Source organism: Cornus florida, unplaced genomic scaffold (genome assembly GCF_030987335.1).
Source record: "Cornus florida cultivar Cherokee Brave unplaced genomic scaffold, ASM3098733v1 CherokeeBrave_3.0.0_Hap2_Chr02, whole genome shotgun sequence".
In the NCBI taxonomy this organism is placed as follows: domain Eukaryota; kingdom Viridiplantae; phylum Streptophyta; class Magnoliopsida; order Cornales; family Cornaceae; genus Cornus; species Cornus florida.
In genome coordinates, this window is record NW_026775572.1 from 19,612,474 (window position 1) to 19,627,944 (window position 15,471).

The window sequence follows — 15,471 nt, forward strand, 5'->3', positions numbered from 1 at the left end:
TGAGTGGAATTGATGTAAGTGGGATTTGTACATTGTTTTTTAAGTAATGGCCATTAAAATTTAGCTTCTTTACTTGTGTTCACATGAAATTCAGTTTCTTAATATTTTTAATGAATGAAACACATAAATGAAAATAGCAGAAATAATAGGTACTCGTTTTACCAACCAAAATAATAATAATAATAAAATTTGAACTTCCCTTATTCGCGCGTTTGGTTGTCATAACTTTGACTTAATATTGAAAAGCTTGTACAAGAAATTCATTTTCATATTAAGTCAGTCAGTCATCAATGCCTAAATGAAATAGTCATTGTATGTTATTTGGGGAAGACAATTATCTGTCCCCAATAGGTATTTGGAACAGGACAATTATCTGTCCCGAATAAGTATTTGAAACGATTTACATATTAAGACGATTGCATCGAAGGTTTCCAAAAGGTATTAGGGACAGCTTCGCCATCTTTAAGAATAAATTTTTTTGTCCCTAATACCCTGAATTCTTGTAGTGTGGTTACATGAATTCTATTTGTTTTTTTAATTCCAACTTATGAGCCTAATTATTTAATTGTGTTCTCCATATAAGGTATTTTATTATTGAAAATAATATTCACATTTTTTTTTTTTTCATTTGTACTCCATTTAAGAATTTTAGCAACGAAAATTCAAAATTCTACTCAAAAGCATATGGGATAATATTGTAGAGTGCTTATTTTTGAAGGCAATTATGTCATTTCATTCTAAAGATGAGTGTCCATACCTATCTCGTTTTATTATTTTAATATTTATTATTACTTAATATTTGTGCCACAACTGAAATGGATATGTGTTACAGGCAAGCTAGCGACAACGATAAAGGAAGAAGAGAGTAATCCATCCCTCGGCAAAAGCAGAGGAGAGATAGAGAAACTCGAAATGAGTAGGGCATTGGCAAGAAGAATAACTTCAGCAGTGAAAGCATCAGCTACTTCAAATCCAATTTCATGGAGGAGGAACAACAACTCAATCCATCCATTTCTCCAGAGCACAAGACATCTCTGTTTGGGTGTCCTTCCCGACGGCGTCGACCGGAGCTCCGACGCATTCGCTCATAATTCAAAGCTCATGGACACCATCATATCCCAACTTCACTCTCACATCGACAAGGTCCCCTTTACCTCTCTCTCTCTTTATATATCTTTGTGTGTATATAGTGTGACGAATTGGGTTTTTGTTTTTTATAGGTTTTGGCTGGAGGAGGACCTGAATCTGTGAAGAGAAATAGAAGTAGGAATAAGCTTCTACCCAGAGAGAGAATCGATCGCCTCATTGATCCTGGCTCTTCTTTCATTGAGCTTTCTCAGGTTATATAGATTTTTTGCTGTTAACTTTTTGTTGTTTATATACCGTCATTTCTCTTTTGCTGTTGGAAGTTGAATCACTGTTAAGCTTAACCATAAGAATCATGTAGACAGAATATATAATTAAAAATAAAAATAAAAAATAAAACAAATTGGTTGATAACTTACTCAGTAGTCCCAAATTAATTGGAAACTAATAGAGAAGAGGATGTTATGGAATAATCTCAATGATATTGCCTTCTCTAGGTTTATAATAGATAGAGAAAATAATAGAGAAAATAAAATAAAAATAAGAAGAAGATGAAGAATGGGGTGTATGTCTATACTGCCTTGAATGATAAATTTTTTACTATGATGTCGAATTATAGGAGACAGTGCAATTGGTTTGCAATTCGGACCATTTGGTTATTTAAACATAAGGAAATCACTCAACCCGATAGTTCACTCATAAATTACAAGGTTTAAAACTGAACATTCAATGGTTGGTTGGATGACCAAGCGTTGACATTTATTTTGCTTTTAATGAAAGGTTGATTAGGCACATTGGTTTGCTTTCTATGAGAAATAGAATTTTCCGAGGAATAGGGGCTAAACTACGTTGTTGCAAACCTTTTGTCGCAATGTGCGTGGAGGGGACCAACTAGTTTGTGGCTTTATTCTCGGGATTGCCGAGCATGCACTGGCCGTAAAATTGATTTATTCATGATTAAAAATAGAACTACGAGCTACATCGTTCGTCCAACAATAAGGATCACACCCGGCCAGTGTAGATTTCAGAAGCACTTGTTCCTCAGACAGCACAATTCTTGGCGGAGCTCATTCTTGGTCAATTAAATGTTCCCATAACATTAGAAGATTGACCTCCAATACACCCACACAAACATACACAGACAGCTCTACCTGAGAAACATTCATGAATTCTAGTATTCAGATTAAAACAAACTCTTACTGTCGATTGCATTCATATTATTTTTTGTTTGAGTTATTTTGTGATGTTTCTGCTCCTAATTCATGTTTCATGGGTTAAGCTTGCAGGCCATGAACTATATGACGAACCCTTACCGTCTGCTGGGATAATTACCGGAATTGGACCAGTGCATGGAAGACTTTGTATGTTTGTAGCAAATGACCCCACAGTGAAGGGAGGAACTTATTATCCCATCACTGTCAAAAAACATCTTAGGGCACAAGAGATTGCAGCTCAATGCAAACTACCATGTTTATATCTTGTTGATAGTGGAGGTGCTTTCCTTCCAAAGCAGGCAGATGTATTTCCTGACAAGGATAATTTTGGTAGAATTTTCTACAATCAAGCTAATATGTCTGCAGAAGGAATTCCACAAATTGCACTGGTATTAGGTTCTTGTACTGCAGGCGGTGCTTATATTCCTGCAATGGCTGATGAAAGTGTAATGGTGAAAGGGAATGGCACTATATTTCTAGCTGGCCCTCCACTTGTGAAGGTTAGTGCAGGGTGTTCTGATTTTCCAGAAATACCTCACGTCATAACCTTTAGATCCATTTCATAATCACTTTGCATAATATGGATATATTATGGTTTATTATAGACATAAATGATATATACATCCCTTAGATTAAAAGTTATGTAAATATGCATCTCACAGATAAAAGAAAGTTAAGTATGCTTATATGCATCTGTTCATGGGCTTTTTAAATATATGCAAACTGAAGTGTGTATAGGACATCCGCATGTGCACATGTATCAAATACCATGGGTTAGATGTATCTAAAGGCGAAGTTTTGGCAGGCTGCTACTGGAGAGGAAGTTTCTGCTGAGGATTTGGGGGGCGCAATTGTGCATTGCAAGACATCAGGTGTTTCAGATTATTTTGCTCAAGGTATTCCTGTTTCTTTATCTCATGATTTATGGATCATAGACTATGTGAAGAATTAGGTGGCAAAGTAATGTAATTTTGACATTGAAGTCTGACATTGGCATTTATGAACTAAGAGTCAAAAGGACGTTATTTTGTTTTATTTCATTTTAACCATTAAGCCAGTTGGTTGCTGTTGTTAACAATATCCTGCACCCGTGTCTCGGCGGCATATGCAGGATTACTTAGTTCTGGGGTGCACACTTGGCCCCAAGTTTTATTAGATAACTTGAAGGGTAATGAATACCCAATAATTTGTTTTGTTGAAGCAGCAGCTATATAAGCATTTGGGAACTTACCTTTATAGAAGACATGTTACAACACTCTGCTTTTGCACCTTTTTAGGCATATTATATGATTATAATGAACACATCTAATTGACAGAGTTTGCGGGTCCTGAAAATGAGAAAGATTAGGGAAATTTAACTCCGTTGTAAAACATTGAAAAATGCAAATTTTGTGAATCATTGTCCAGATGGGGCACTTACATATTCAAGTGCTGAAGATTTAAATCTGATGTCATAAGTACATTCTTCTCTGACCAGAGAAAAGGAAAAAAAGAGGAAGTATGAAATGTTAAATCTCACGCTTGTCAGACCTTTATAAATAGATATGAAAAAGAAGTTCCATTCTTTCTCTCTCTCTTTCTCCCCCTCCAGGACAATTTGCCAAACAGGAATCTGAACCTATTGCTTCCTATCATAGCGATGACATAGTGAGATTTTATGTCTATTTTTGTAGATGAACTGCATGGACTAGCTATAGGGAGGAATATCATTAAGAACTTGCACATGGCTGGGAATCAAGGGTTGATAAATGGATGGCAAAATAACAGCCCTGACTATAAAGAGCCATTGTATGATGTAAAGGAGCTTCGTTCCATTGCACCAACAGACCTCAAGCAGTCTTTTGATATTCGATCAGTTATCGCTCGCATTGTTGATGGAAGTGAATTTGATGAATTCAAGAAATTGTATGGCACTGTGAGGGCATTTGGATCACTGGAATGCTATGTCATTTTGTTTTTACTAATGCTATTTTATAGTTTGCTAATTACAGTTGCCTTTATGCAGACCCTTGTAACCGGCTTTGCTAGAATTTTGGGACAGCCAGTGGGAATTATTGGGAACAATGGGATACTATTTAACGAATCTGCTCTGAAAGGGGCCCACTTCATTGAATTATGTGCTCAACGTAACATTCCTTTGGTCTTCCTTCAAAACATCACAGGCTTTATGGTAAAAAATTCTCAAGTTTTCTATTGATTACTCATTGAAGCTTTCCATCAATTGTGACATCAAATTTGTAAAGTAAGGATGCCCATCAAATGAATGCGATAAAATTTTTAGGTTCCTGGCTTTATGAATATTTCAAAATTAGGAGGTGATGATGAATAGAAGTATGCCAATTAGCAGTTGGGGATTAATTTTCTAGATGATCAAATAGAAGGATAAACTGGGTCAAAACTGAGTTTGAACGTCATCCATTTTTTGCTTGTCGCTGAAATTATGATCTTTGGCATTTGATGAGCATGTTTGGACAACTGTTTGTTCCTGTTGTTCCTTTTCGATGAAATCATATTTCTTGAGATTGGAAGTTCATTTGAATTTAGTTACCACGGATTTATGACGTTTATGTGTATGGTAGGTTGGCTCAAAATCTGAGGCAAATGGTATAGCAAAATCAGGAGCAAAAATGGTGATGGCGGTTTCGTGTGCCAAGGTTAGTTTTGTCCACTTCTCTCTATAGCTAATTCAATCAATTTATGTGCCACAGTTTCCCATCTAATTATGTTAATCTTTCAGATATAATAACAATTTCTAATCGCTAACCTTCTTATTTCTAAATGTAACTTGAAAGCGTTTATATGTTATAGAAATAAAAAGTTTTCAAGTCACAAGTACATATTTTTACATTGTTCTTTAATAACAGTTTTAAGTCACCAAAAAAAAAAAAAAAATCAAAAAAAAAAAAGTCAAAAATCAAAAATAAGAAAAATACTTCCGCTCTTCTTATGATCAATGTTGGTACAGGTTCCTAAAGTTACCATTATTGTTGGTGGAAGCTTTGGTGCTGGAAACTATGCGATGTGTGGCCGTGCATATAGTCCCAATTTCATGTTCTTCTGGCCAAATGCCAAAATATCGGTGATGGGGGGTGCTCAGGTGTTTACTCAACTACACTTGTGCATATAACCCAGATGTCAAAAATCTGTATTTTGTGTTTTCCTCCGCTCTAAGTGTACCTGATTCATTAATTTTGAACTATATGCAATATTTTTGTTACGTGTATGCAACCCAAACATGTCCTGCTTAATTCAGTAATTATGCTTTTATATTGATGAATAATAGGTGTAACTTTTTAAGTTATGCTCAACATTCACACACATTTTTTTAATGGCCCATTTATTTCTTTTTCTTGGAAAATTTCTTCACCATTCAATACTTTTTTTTCCACTAAGACAATCTTTAACATTTTGCATTTCATTTATGGATCTTTTGCCAAACGTTATCAATCTCCTGGTTTCCTGATTTTACACGGTGATGTTAACTTCCTGATTTCATACTATACACATTTAGAGTACTATCTTTTTGAGATCTGAATTTATCTGTGTGCTTAGGCATGAAAAGCTCCTGTGAAAATTAGTTTGTATAGACTTATTTACTTTGTATTGGTGGCATGATTCAGGCTGCTGGTGTGCTCTCCCAAATAGAAAAGAGCAACAAGAAAAAACAAGGAATTCAGGTACGACTCCCTTCCCTGTGTTTCTGAGAAAAATAATGTTATTTTGAGTTAAAGCACCATGATTTGCCTCCGCCTGTTGGTTTGAACTCCTGTGTGCACACTTTGCAGTGGGCGAAGGAAGAGGAGGAAAAATTCAAGGCAAAAGTTGTGGAGGCATATGATAGAGAAAGTAGTGCTTATTACTCCACAGCAAGACTCTGGGATGATGGCATCATTGATCCGGCAGACACAAGAAAAATCATAGGTTTCTGCATCTCTGCTTCCATCAACCGTGCCCCAGAAAGTACGAAGTATGGTGTATTTAGAATGTAACACTGCATGATTTATATTTCATAAATAATAAAAAAAAGGCATTGGCAGCCAAATGCTTGCTGCTTGATGGCCAAACTAAGTTCTCTTAAACTTTAATGTTGCTCCGCTGCATTTACATGTTGAATGAGTGTGAATGTCCCATCTCTTTTGTGGGTGATGCATATGGTGCGCCATACTTGCTTCCTTGTCCCTAAATCGATTCAATGCCATCTCTAATCAACACCAAGTCTTCTCATTTCCTCAACGCACATCAGTTGATAGTGGTGGTACAAACATAATGTAAGGCAATTACAGCTTACCTATATAGTTTGATTACTTTGATGCTAAGCATGGCCTAGATTGAAGTTATTGTATGAGCAGGAAATTGAGATGTGAATTTGACACTCTTCATTTTCAGAAAACCTAAGTGCCTCTATGGATATGATGACAAGCCTTCCTCCATATGTTTGTTGAGTCAAATTATTGTATTATTGGTGCATGTTTGAACTCTATTGAAATTATTGAATGTTATGAGCATTTAAAAACCATCAACTTTGTTCTAAGATGGTCGCATTACTGTTAAATGGAGAAAATAGCATTTGAGCAGGTGCCAAAGTGTGACTGAAAGGGTACTTGAGAGGTTTGTGTTGACATTTATTAAATTCCATGCACAACAGTTTTTGAGAAGGTTTAAAGGTAGCAAGCCTAGCATACATGGTTTCTTCTTCCCCTGTTCTGATCAGTTGTTTTCCAACATTTTTAAAATTAAAACAATAACATGCACCACAAGCATGGTCTTTTTTTATAAACTTACGGCCACAAACATAAAACACGAAACGGTAACATGATCCAAAGTAACCAGAACGAAAGGGATTCGATGGAAAAAAAAAAGGCTGTTTTATATAAATATAATAAGATGGTTTCTTTAGCAACGAAGGCGCCCGTGGCCTAACGGATAAGGCGTCTGACTTCTAATCAGGCGATTGTGGGTTCGAGTCCCACCGGGCGTGTAAAAAGTAACTTTTTGTTACTTTTTACGTTTCAAACGCCCATTCACGACAACTTTTAAAACACGCCCATTTATGCATCTTGGTCAGTTAAAAGATCTCTCCCCCCTCGAAGAAGCGTTAGATCCTCCACTGGCCCTCCCATTCACCTGTTTGTTCTAATTATTTTTAACCTAGGTTTTGTCATATTTTGACATTGTATATTTCTTCTGTATATATGTCTGTTCAATAACATAACGATCACACAAATCTTCTTAGATTTGTTGATCATTTCATTTTCAATTGATTTATATTATATTTCTTTTAGGGATGGGGTGCACAATCTCTATTGGAGCTCGATATAGATAGAATTGTCTCTCTCTCAGGTACTCTCTCTCTCTCGTTGGGTTCTTTTTTATTTGGTTTCATAATTTTCATTATTCATTGATATGTTAAACGAAAATTAGAAGAACTGAAGGCTGAAATTTGTGTTTGTATCTAATTATCTGTGTGTGTATGTTAACAATCTTCTTTGGAAGTCTTTATCTGAATTAAGTCACTCATATTAGGACTATGTTGCTCATACAATGTATTCTGCTCCCCAATATGTTAGAGTGAATTTAGGAGTAATCTTTCTAAAATTATGTGTAGATTTAATTTACTGATTGAGTTACAATACAATCTTTAGTTGCTGCTACGAATTATAGATCACATCCTTATAGATGTATTTTCCCGGCAAGACGAAGGTTTACTTTTTGAGCAATGTTGTTTTGTCCAAAGACAATAATTGTGAATTTTCTGTTTTGATATTACTGTTTTGCAAATGACAGTTGTGCGTGATTTTGATTACTAGTGTAATGCATCTCGCGGCTCCAAGTTGCACCCAAAAGCTCTCTATCCAAGAAGGAGGGGGATTCAAGCTCTTCCAAGTTTTTACTAACAATATGAATGTGATATATAATGTTCTTAACAATATTCCAAAAGAGAGAAAAAGAAAAGACCAGTAGGTTACAAATGTCTATTTGGTAATTATTCTATTACCTTAGATTCACCCAAGTTCGAATCCTGTTTCGGTGTTTATCCCTTTGTGATGTTCTTCTTGGCTCTACCTGTGATGTGTATAGACATCCTCCTGCCAATATCAAGTAATTTGCAATAGGGCAGCATGCATCTTCCTTGTAACCATAATTTGTTTAGTAAGAGATTTTGAGTTGTTTTGAAGGATTTTGAAAACTGTGAAATGTAAATTACTTGTAGTTAAATCATATATGTTGTCTCCGAGCCCACATACAGCCTGATCATCGTCGCCATCATCCCCGTGGTCAGCCATTATCCTGTCTAATTATGTTGCTTTCTCCTTATTCTGACCTCAGTCCCCTGCTCGGTCCTGAGTTGAAGTACCAATCTTAGGTCAAGTTAGTATAATTATCGTAGGATCATTTTAATGTAATCTTATTTGTCAATTAGAGATTATAATCATATGAATGCTTGCCGTCGTACTGCCTGAGGGTCCCATAGTATTTTGTGCCCCAAAGTTCATAATTTCCATCTCCTTCCATTATGCATGCCATCCTTGATCTTAATTTCATTCACATACTTATTGTTTTCTGGGTTATTCTTTTGCCTTTTGGTTACAATTATAACATTGCACAGGACTTAATCCAATGAGAAATTCTCAAGGTCAACTTAGGGGAAGTTTCCATCTTTTGTTTTTCATTTTTAGGATTTGAAGTTGTTCTTTGTTCAGTTTGAGGTGAAATATGTTAGGTTTAGGACTTGTCTGGCTCCAACAACTTTTTGGGCTATGGGTTTGAGGGTAGAGTTCAATTAAGCTGTAACTTTTAAGTTCTTTATCTATCTATAATATCTGGTTGGGCTGAGAGTTACAGATGCATATAGAATTGAGAGATGTTGGTCTAGAGTCTGTACTTCTGGAGGCCCGTTGATCTACCAATATGTGTACGATGTACGTGGGTGGAGATTATGATTACCTTAATGGGAAACAGTGAAACTCGTCTTTAGTTGTCTCTACTGAGCCTCTGATTGTTTCACCATATTTGTGGGGGTACACTTGGTTACCAATGCGAGGAATTAACGCCAATTACTTTATCATTGCTTTGTGGCTGATCAAATTCAGGCTTCCCTTCCTTTGACATAGAGCTTTAGTAATTTCACCATCCCCCACCCCCTCTTTTTTGATTTATTTAATGGATATTGGGTCTATACTTTGAAAATGTTATGAAAAGCACATTGTTGTATGCTGCTTAAATTGTTTTCATCTATTGGACACTTGCAGGAGTCTTGAGATTTAAAAATGAAAACATGAAGGCTAATCCAAATACATCAGTTTCAATGTTCTCTTAAATCCTAGAAACAAGGTGGGTCACACATGGCAAATTTATCCACGAGTTCACCTCAGCCTCCTTCACAGCAGAGCAGGTGCTCCTCACACGGTTCTGTCGCTATTTTCTGGGACATTGAGAACTGTCCTGTCCCAAGTGATGTGCGGCCAGAAGATGTGGCTGGCAACATCAGAATGGCGTTGCGGGTCCATCCTGTAATTAAGGGAGCTGTTACAATGTTTTCTGCTTATGGGGATTTTAATGCCTTCCCCCGGCGACTAAGAGAGGGCTGCCAGAGAACTGGTGTCAAACTCATTGATGTCCCGAATGTGAGGAAGGATGCTGCTGACAAGGCCATCTTGGTTGACATGTTCCTCTTTGCTCTTGACAATCCTTCACCTTCTTCCATAGTGCTGATCTCGGGGGACGTTGATTTTGCTCCAGCACTTCACATACTTGGTCAACGTGGATATAGCGTGATTCTTGTCATTCCTTCTGGGGTGGGTGTTTCATCTGCACTTAGTAATGCAGGTAGATTTGTTTGGGACTGGCCTAGTGTGGCTCGTGGGGAAGGCTTTGTGCCCCCTACTAAGGTCTTTATTCCCCCTCGTGGAGGTCGAGCTGACATTGCTGGGTATCTGATAGGGTGCCAAATCAATGACAACCCAGATGGTCAGAACGAAGAAGAAGCAATAGTATATAGGGGGATCTCACAAAGCTTTTACAACTCAAGGGATTTTTCAATGATATCTCAGTCTCTATCTCAATACAATAGTACTTCAATCTCCATGCCTTGTTTTCCTACAACCACGAGATCACATAGTCTTCCATCTGGTTTGAATGAAGTTTCAGGAGGTGCTGTTGCTTCCTGTGACCAGAATGACTTGATGTGGGTACAGCCTGGAGGCCTAAATTGTTTGAAGGGGCAGCTGGAGAAGCTGCTTGAATTGTCTGGAGGGTGTATGCCCCTTACCTGTGTTCCTGCTGAGTACCAGAAAATTTTTGGGAGGCCTCTTTATGTTTCAGAGTATGGGTCATTCAAGCTTGTGAATCTTCTCAAGAAGATGTCGGACACGATGGCTGTAGAGGGAAAAGGACATAAGAAGTTTGTCTACTTGCGGAACTTGCAAGCCGACCCAAGTGCTCCTCCGCTAGTTCTGGCAAAAAGGGATAAGAAAGGGAAGGCAACACGAGACGATAACATTGATATCATCATAGACTGTCGATCTTCAGATGAATTATCAGATGATGAAAGGGTGGTTGTAGAAGAACATGATAAGAGGAGGGGTGGAGACAACACTTATTTGGAAATGGCTGCTCCATGCAAAAGTCTCGAACAGTTCAAACACGAGCTTCAAGAGATTCTTGTGAGCTATTCTTGTCAAATTTACTTGGGTTTTTTTGACGCAATATATCTGCAAAGGTACAAGAAACAAGTGGACTATCAGCAGTTTGGTGTGAATGAGCTGGAGGAGCTGTTGGACAAGGTGAGAGATGTCGTGGTTTTGCTCGAGGAACCTGCAAGCAAGAGGAAGTTCCTGGCTGCTGTTGGTGGCTAGAATTATTGGACAGCTGCAATATTTTGGGATTTTTTACTCTTGTAACTTAGGATCTTTTGGCTGAGGTATGCTTGATTGCTTGTCACTACATTGTACTTTTATTTCTTTCTCATTTTCTTCCAGTTTCATAGAAGATGATAGGAGAAGGTAGGAGCAATTTTTATTTTTATTTTTATTTTTTTTGGTTTCTTGTGCATCTGACATGGATTTGAAGGTTAATCTCAAAAGTTCCGTGTAAGACTCACACCTGAGTCATTGTAGATCCATTTGTAAATTGACTTCCATTTCAATTATTACATTTCATTTTAAAAACTACCCTTTTCTTTGCAATCTTCTCTTATTTGTTGGTTTGCATAGTATACTCAAAGAAACAGTGATTACATTTATTTTATTTTATTTTTATTTTTATTTTTTCATTTTATTAAAATGAAGCTGAAGAAGTCGATTAGCTTCAGCATCACGAACTATAGGCTCTTTACTGACTCACTGGAAATTTATTTATTCAACCACCTTTCCTCCAGGTTCCACACCTGACACATAAATGTTCATAATTAGTCCTGATTTGTCTGTTTCAACAATCACCCTTCTATTAGTACTGCTACTTCTTTTCTCCCTGAAGTCTTCTCACCACATTAGAAACCTGGGCTGTTTGATTTTGTGAATTGATTCTCATACATGCACAAGGCGTCACATTGTGCATGAGTAGTTGCCAATTTAAATTCTTCGTTTTGAATAATCTTATAAATTGACTTCATCTGGTCATCTTCCAGTTTAGTTTTTGTAGTAAAGGCATCCTGTATGGATCAATGTGATTTCCATTTGTGTCGGTCATTTTTTAAGCCCTTCCTAAAGGGGGGCTAAAGCCTCATTATTCTGATAATTTCTAACTAGTTGTACTCTAGAAAAATAAACATAGATCTTAATTAATGTGTTTCCAGAAATCACGCCATAAATTATTCTTGAATGATTTCTGATTTTAAAATTAGAGAAAACAGACTTAAATGGTTTGGTGACATACAATGTAGATCCAAAAATGCTTTAGTCAGAAGATGGGTTGTTTGTTTAGAAGGTGAGCGATAAAGAGTTTGACAAAACTTGCAGGAATGAAGTAAAAAAAATTATTTAAAACAAAATATTAGTGGGGACGTGGTTTATAATAGGAAAAATGGAAAAAGAGAATTCATGTAACCAACTGCGTCCACATGGGACAAATGCAAGATTGATGATGATGATATTATTTTCACATGAAGTTGCTGTTTTGCAGCCATAATGAAAATTGTGAAGTCATTATTCAATGGTCTCTTCATAACAAGTACTATCCTCTTTTTTGGGTCTTATAAGATCAGATAGGAAACCCTTTTTTGATTTCTTTTCCATGACTGGGTGTTTTTTCTCCTCAATATTGCCCATAGTAAGATATGTTTCTTTTACACTGATGTTAAGCATCTTTTAATGTGGCAATAAATTACTAGCAAGCTAGTTAGCATGGTAGCAGACTCATGATATAATCTTAGTGTGGCGTTGTCAGCGATAGGATCCTACCAAGGGTGTTCTGTTGGGGAAGAGCTGAATCATTTGATATCAAGAATGACACTTTAGGTTCTTACAGTTGTCAATGACCCTGCTATCATATACTATGAATTAATTATTCTTATGTTGGTAACCTTGCCTAAGTCTTGCTATTTTGGAACAACATTGTACTAAGATGGGACTCCCATCTTATACACATAGTTATGATCTTTTGGACAACACTGTACTAATTTATTATTCTTATTTTGGTAACCTTACCTAATTCACTCCCAAGATGGGAGGTATTTTGAGATACGTAACGATCATAACTACATGTATAAATCTGGCTGGCCTCATGGCAGGAACTGCAACTCAGATATGGCCATAACTATATGAATCCCAATAACCTATTGCTTCTCATTCTGACTCATTCAGTTGGTTTTGTCAATTACAGTTTTCAACTAGCATGGAGAAAATTCCCCACAAACAATTTTTTTTTTGTAGGTGTCCGAACTACAGTGAACTGATCTACAGAATTTGTTTTCATTATTCTGATTTCTCCTTCCAACTGGCTTTGTCAGCTTCCAGCGGATGATAATTCCACATGGACAACAAAACGATATCCGCTCCTTCTCAGATCATCATAATTGGTGCATGTGAACAGTTTTGGTCTGAAAATTAAGCCAATTCTGGCGATGACATGATTATTGGTATATTTGGCATTGGCATTTGGCCGCAATGTGAAAGTTTCAAAAATGATGGCATGCCCCTGGTGTCTGTTCACCCGGTCACGTAAGCCAAGCATAGGAGCAAGACTCAACAAGCCTCGAATAATAAAAAGAGGCATTCTTCGCACCATCCGCTTGATCCGCTATTTCATATTTAGCGACACCTGCCGCATGAACTACTAGCTCTTAGATTCACTCTTTCAGTGAAGGAATGAAGCAGAAGAACTACTGACTAAAAATCTACTAAGGACTTCCTTCGACATGGAACACACTTCATTGACTGCAGTCGGTAGCCTTGCAGAAGATGATAATTGCTGTGGTTATGTGAACGAAACAACTGGGGTTGCACTAAAGACCTGTCTTTCCATTCACAAATTGCTTTTCGTTAACAACACGTGATTCCACCGCCAGACACATCAGCTGGAGTGGACTAGCCATAGCTGATGAAGCGATCCAGTGTTATTGTCATTGGGTTTTTATTGAGACACCATTTTATGAAAAAACCCAGTTGAATTGGTGGAGTTTGCACTGATGAAAGGGATTTTTTGGGCTTGTTCAGCTGCTATTGTCATCCTCGTGATTTTAGTGTCCTCAAAAGAGAGCGCCTTGGGTTACAACTTCTGGTGCCACGACAATTGACCTAGATCGTGCTGCTTACATGATGCTTGATGATGGTATCCTCACCTTTAGAGGAAAATCTATCTACCCAGAAAACTTGTCAGTCTTTAGTGTTCCTATGTGTACTTTGGGCATGGAAATGGAAGCAACGGACTCCAATAAGACACTTCTTCTGACAGGATGTTGCATGGAAGTTTGGGTTCCATGACCTGATGAATATGCAGGAGTCCGGCCATCTAAAATAGGGCAGAGGTTATTAAGGAGCTATTTTTAGTACAGAGACTACTAATCCTCTTTGGCCATGTCATTTCTCTTTGCCATACATGGCAATAGCCTCAAAAGATGGAGATTTGATCAACGAAATCGGAGAATGCAACTGGTAATACAAAACTTTTGGATAACAGTGATAGGCACCAAGTTTTTCTCTTTGGATTGATATTTTGCCTGCATGGGCTACCGTTGTAGAACTTGCGGTTGTTGGAGATGACTGCTCGCTTGTGGTTGCGCAGTTGTTTATGGTCGCTCCTGTTGCTTCTTCAGTCAAGTGCAAGTGTCGTATGATTATAATTTACTACATGTATTATATTCACAGTCACTTTCAAAAGATGCATAAATATTGATGTGGATGATCTGGTGCCAAAGTTATCGATTGCATATGCAGGATGGCATTAAGATGGAGATTCAAAGATGATATTGTGTGTGTGTGTAACAGTGTAGAAGTATGATATATGTGCATAATGGCTCTCAAATTTTATTTATTTATTTAATTAGGTTGGACATTAATTAAATACTAGATACTACAGTAAAGAAGAAAGAGCAATCTGTTTCATTGACTGGCAATTTGGCATAATGGATTGCTTTGAGCTACGTTCTCTTAGTGCTCTCTTCTTTGATTGCCAAGTGTTGTTTCTAGGGAAAATGGGTGAAATGAGATCATAAATTCTCAGTTCGCCTTCACATCCCAAATAAAAAATGAATGCTGCTCCGCGTCACCCAACATTTTCTTAACTACACACTTGTTAGGCTTCATTTGTTTAAACGTAATATATATATATATATATATATATATATATATATATATATATATATTTCAGGTAAAATATTTGCTTTTATCTAAAATTTTTGGTATTTGGCAAAAGCTTTGGTTGAGGTTGAGGTTGAGGTTGAGGTTGAAGTTGAGTCCATCGGGTGAGAAGCGTGTAACATAGCTTGCAAATAATTACTGAATAGGTTATTTTGTTGGGTTTTAATATTTTTTTTCTTCGTAAATATTTTACAACAATTAAAAATAAAAATAAAATCAAAAAATATTCTACACTCAAACCAACTGATAATATTACAAGTTCTTTACTCCTGACTTTGAACACATATCCCAAAACAACTTTGGCTTTGGAAGAGAAAATAGCAACACAAGTTAGCAGGTGGAACGACCTAGGGGATTGAATTTGTCAATGGCGATGC

At 36.9% G+C, this 15,471-nt stretch overlaps 2 protein-coding genes and 1 non-coding gene across 5 annotated transcripts; all 3 read left to right on the forward strand.

Moving 5' to 3' along the window:
* The first annotated feature begins 793 nt into the window (after positions 1-793).
* On the forward strand, positions 794-6,816 carry LOC132294091 (methylcrotonoyl-CoA carboxylase beta chain, mitochondrial). The gene is made up of 10 exons (XM_059791815.1): positions 794-1,143; positions 1,221-1,340; positions 2,366-2,800; positions 3,106-3,196; positions 3,974-4,215; positions 4,306-4,470; positions 4,880-4,954; positions 5,266-5,397; positions 5,921-5,977; positions 6,086-6,816. The coding sequence occupies exons 1-10, from the start codon at positions 913-915 to the stop codon at positions 6,287-6,289; spliced, it is 1,752 nt and encodes a 583-aa protein (XP_059647798.1). The 5' UTR covers positions 794-912; the 3' UTR covers positions 6,290-6,816.
* A 389-nt stretch (positions 6,817-7,205) lies between these two features.
* On the forward strand, positions 7,206-7,278 carry TRNAR-UCU (transfer RNA arginine (anticodon UCU)). Its single transcript has one exon. It is a non-coding gene; the product is annotated as a tRNA-Arg (tRNA).
* LOC132294092 (uncharacterized) lies at positions 7,252-14,824 on the forward strand. 3 transcript variants are annotated; one of them, XR_009477968.1, is made up of 3 exons: positions 7,252-7,640; positions 9,551-11,220; positions 13,169-14,824. XR_009477968.1 is itself a non-coding variant. In XM_059791816.1 (2 exons), exon 2 carries the CDS (start codon positions 9,644-9,646, stop codon positions 11,153-11,155), a length of 1,512 nt encoding a protein of 503 aa, XP_059647799.1. In that variant the 5' UTR covers positions 7,252-7,640; positions 9,551-9,643; the 3' UTR covers positions 11,156-11,485. The 3 variants fall into 3 exon arrangements, 1 of the variants encoding a protein (XP_059647799.1); XR_009477967.1 differs by having other exon boundaries at positions 13,246-14,824; XM_059791816.1 differs by lacking the exon at positions 13,169-14,824 and having other exon boundaries at positions 9,551-11,485.
* Positions 14,825-15,471: the final 647 nt, after the last annotated feature.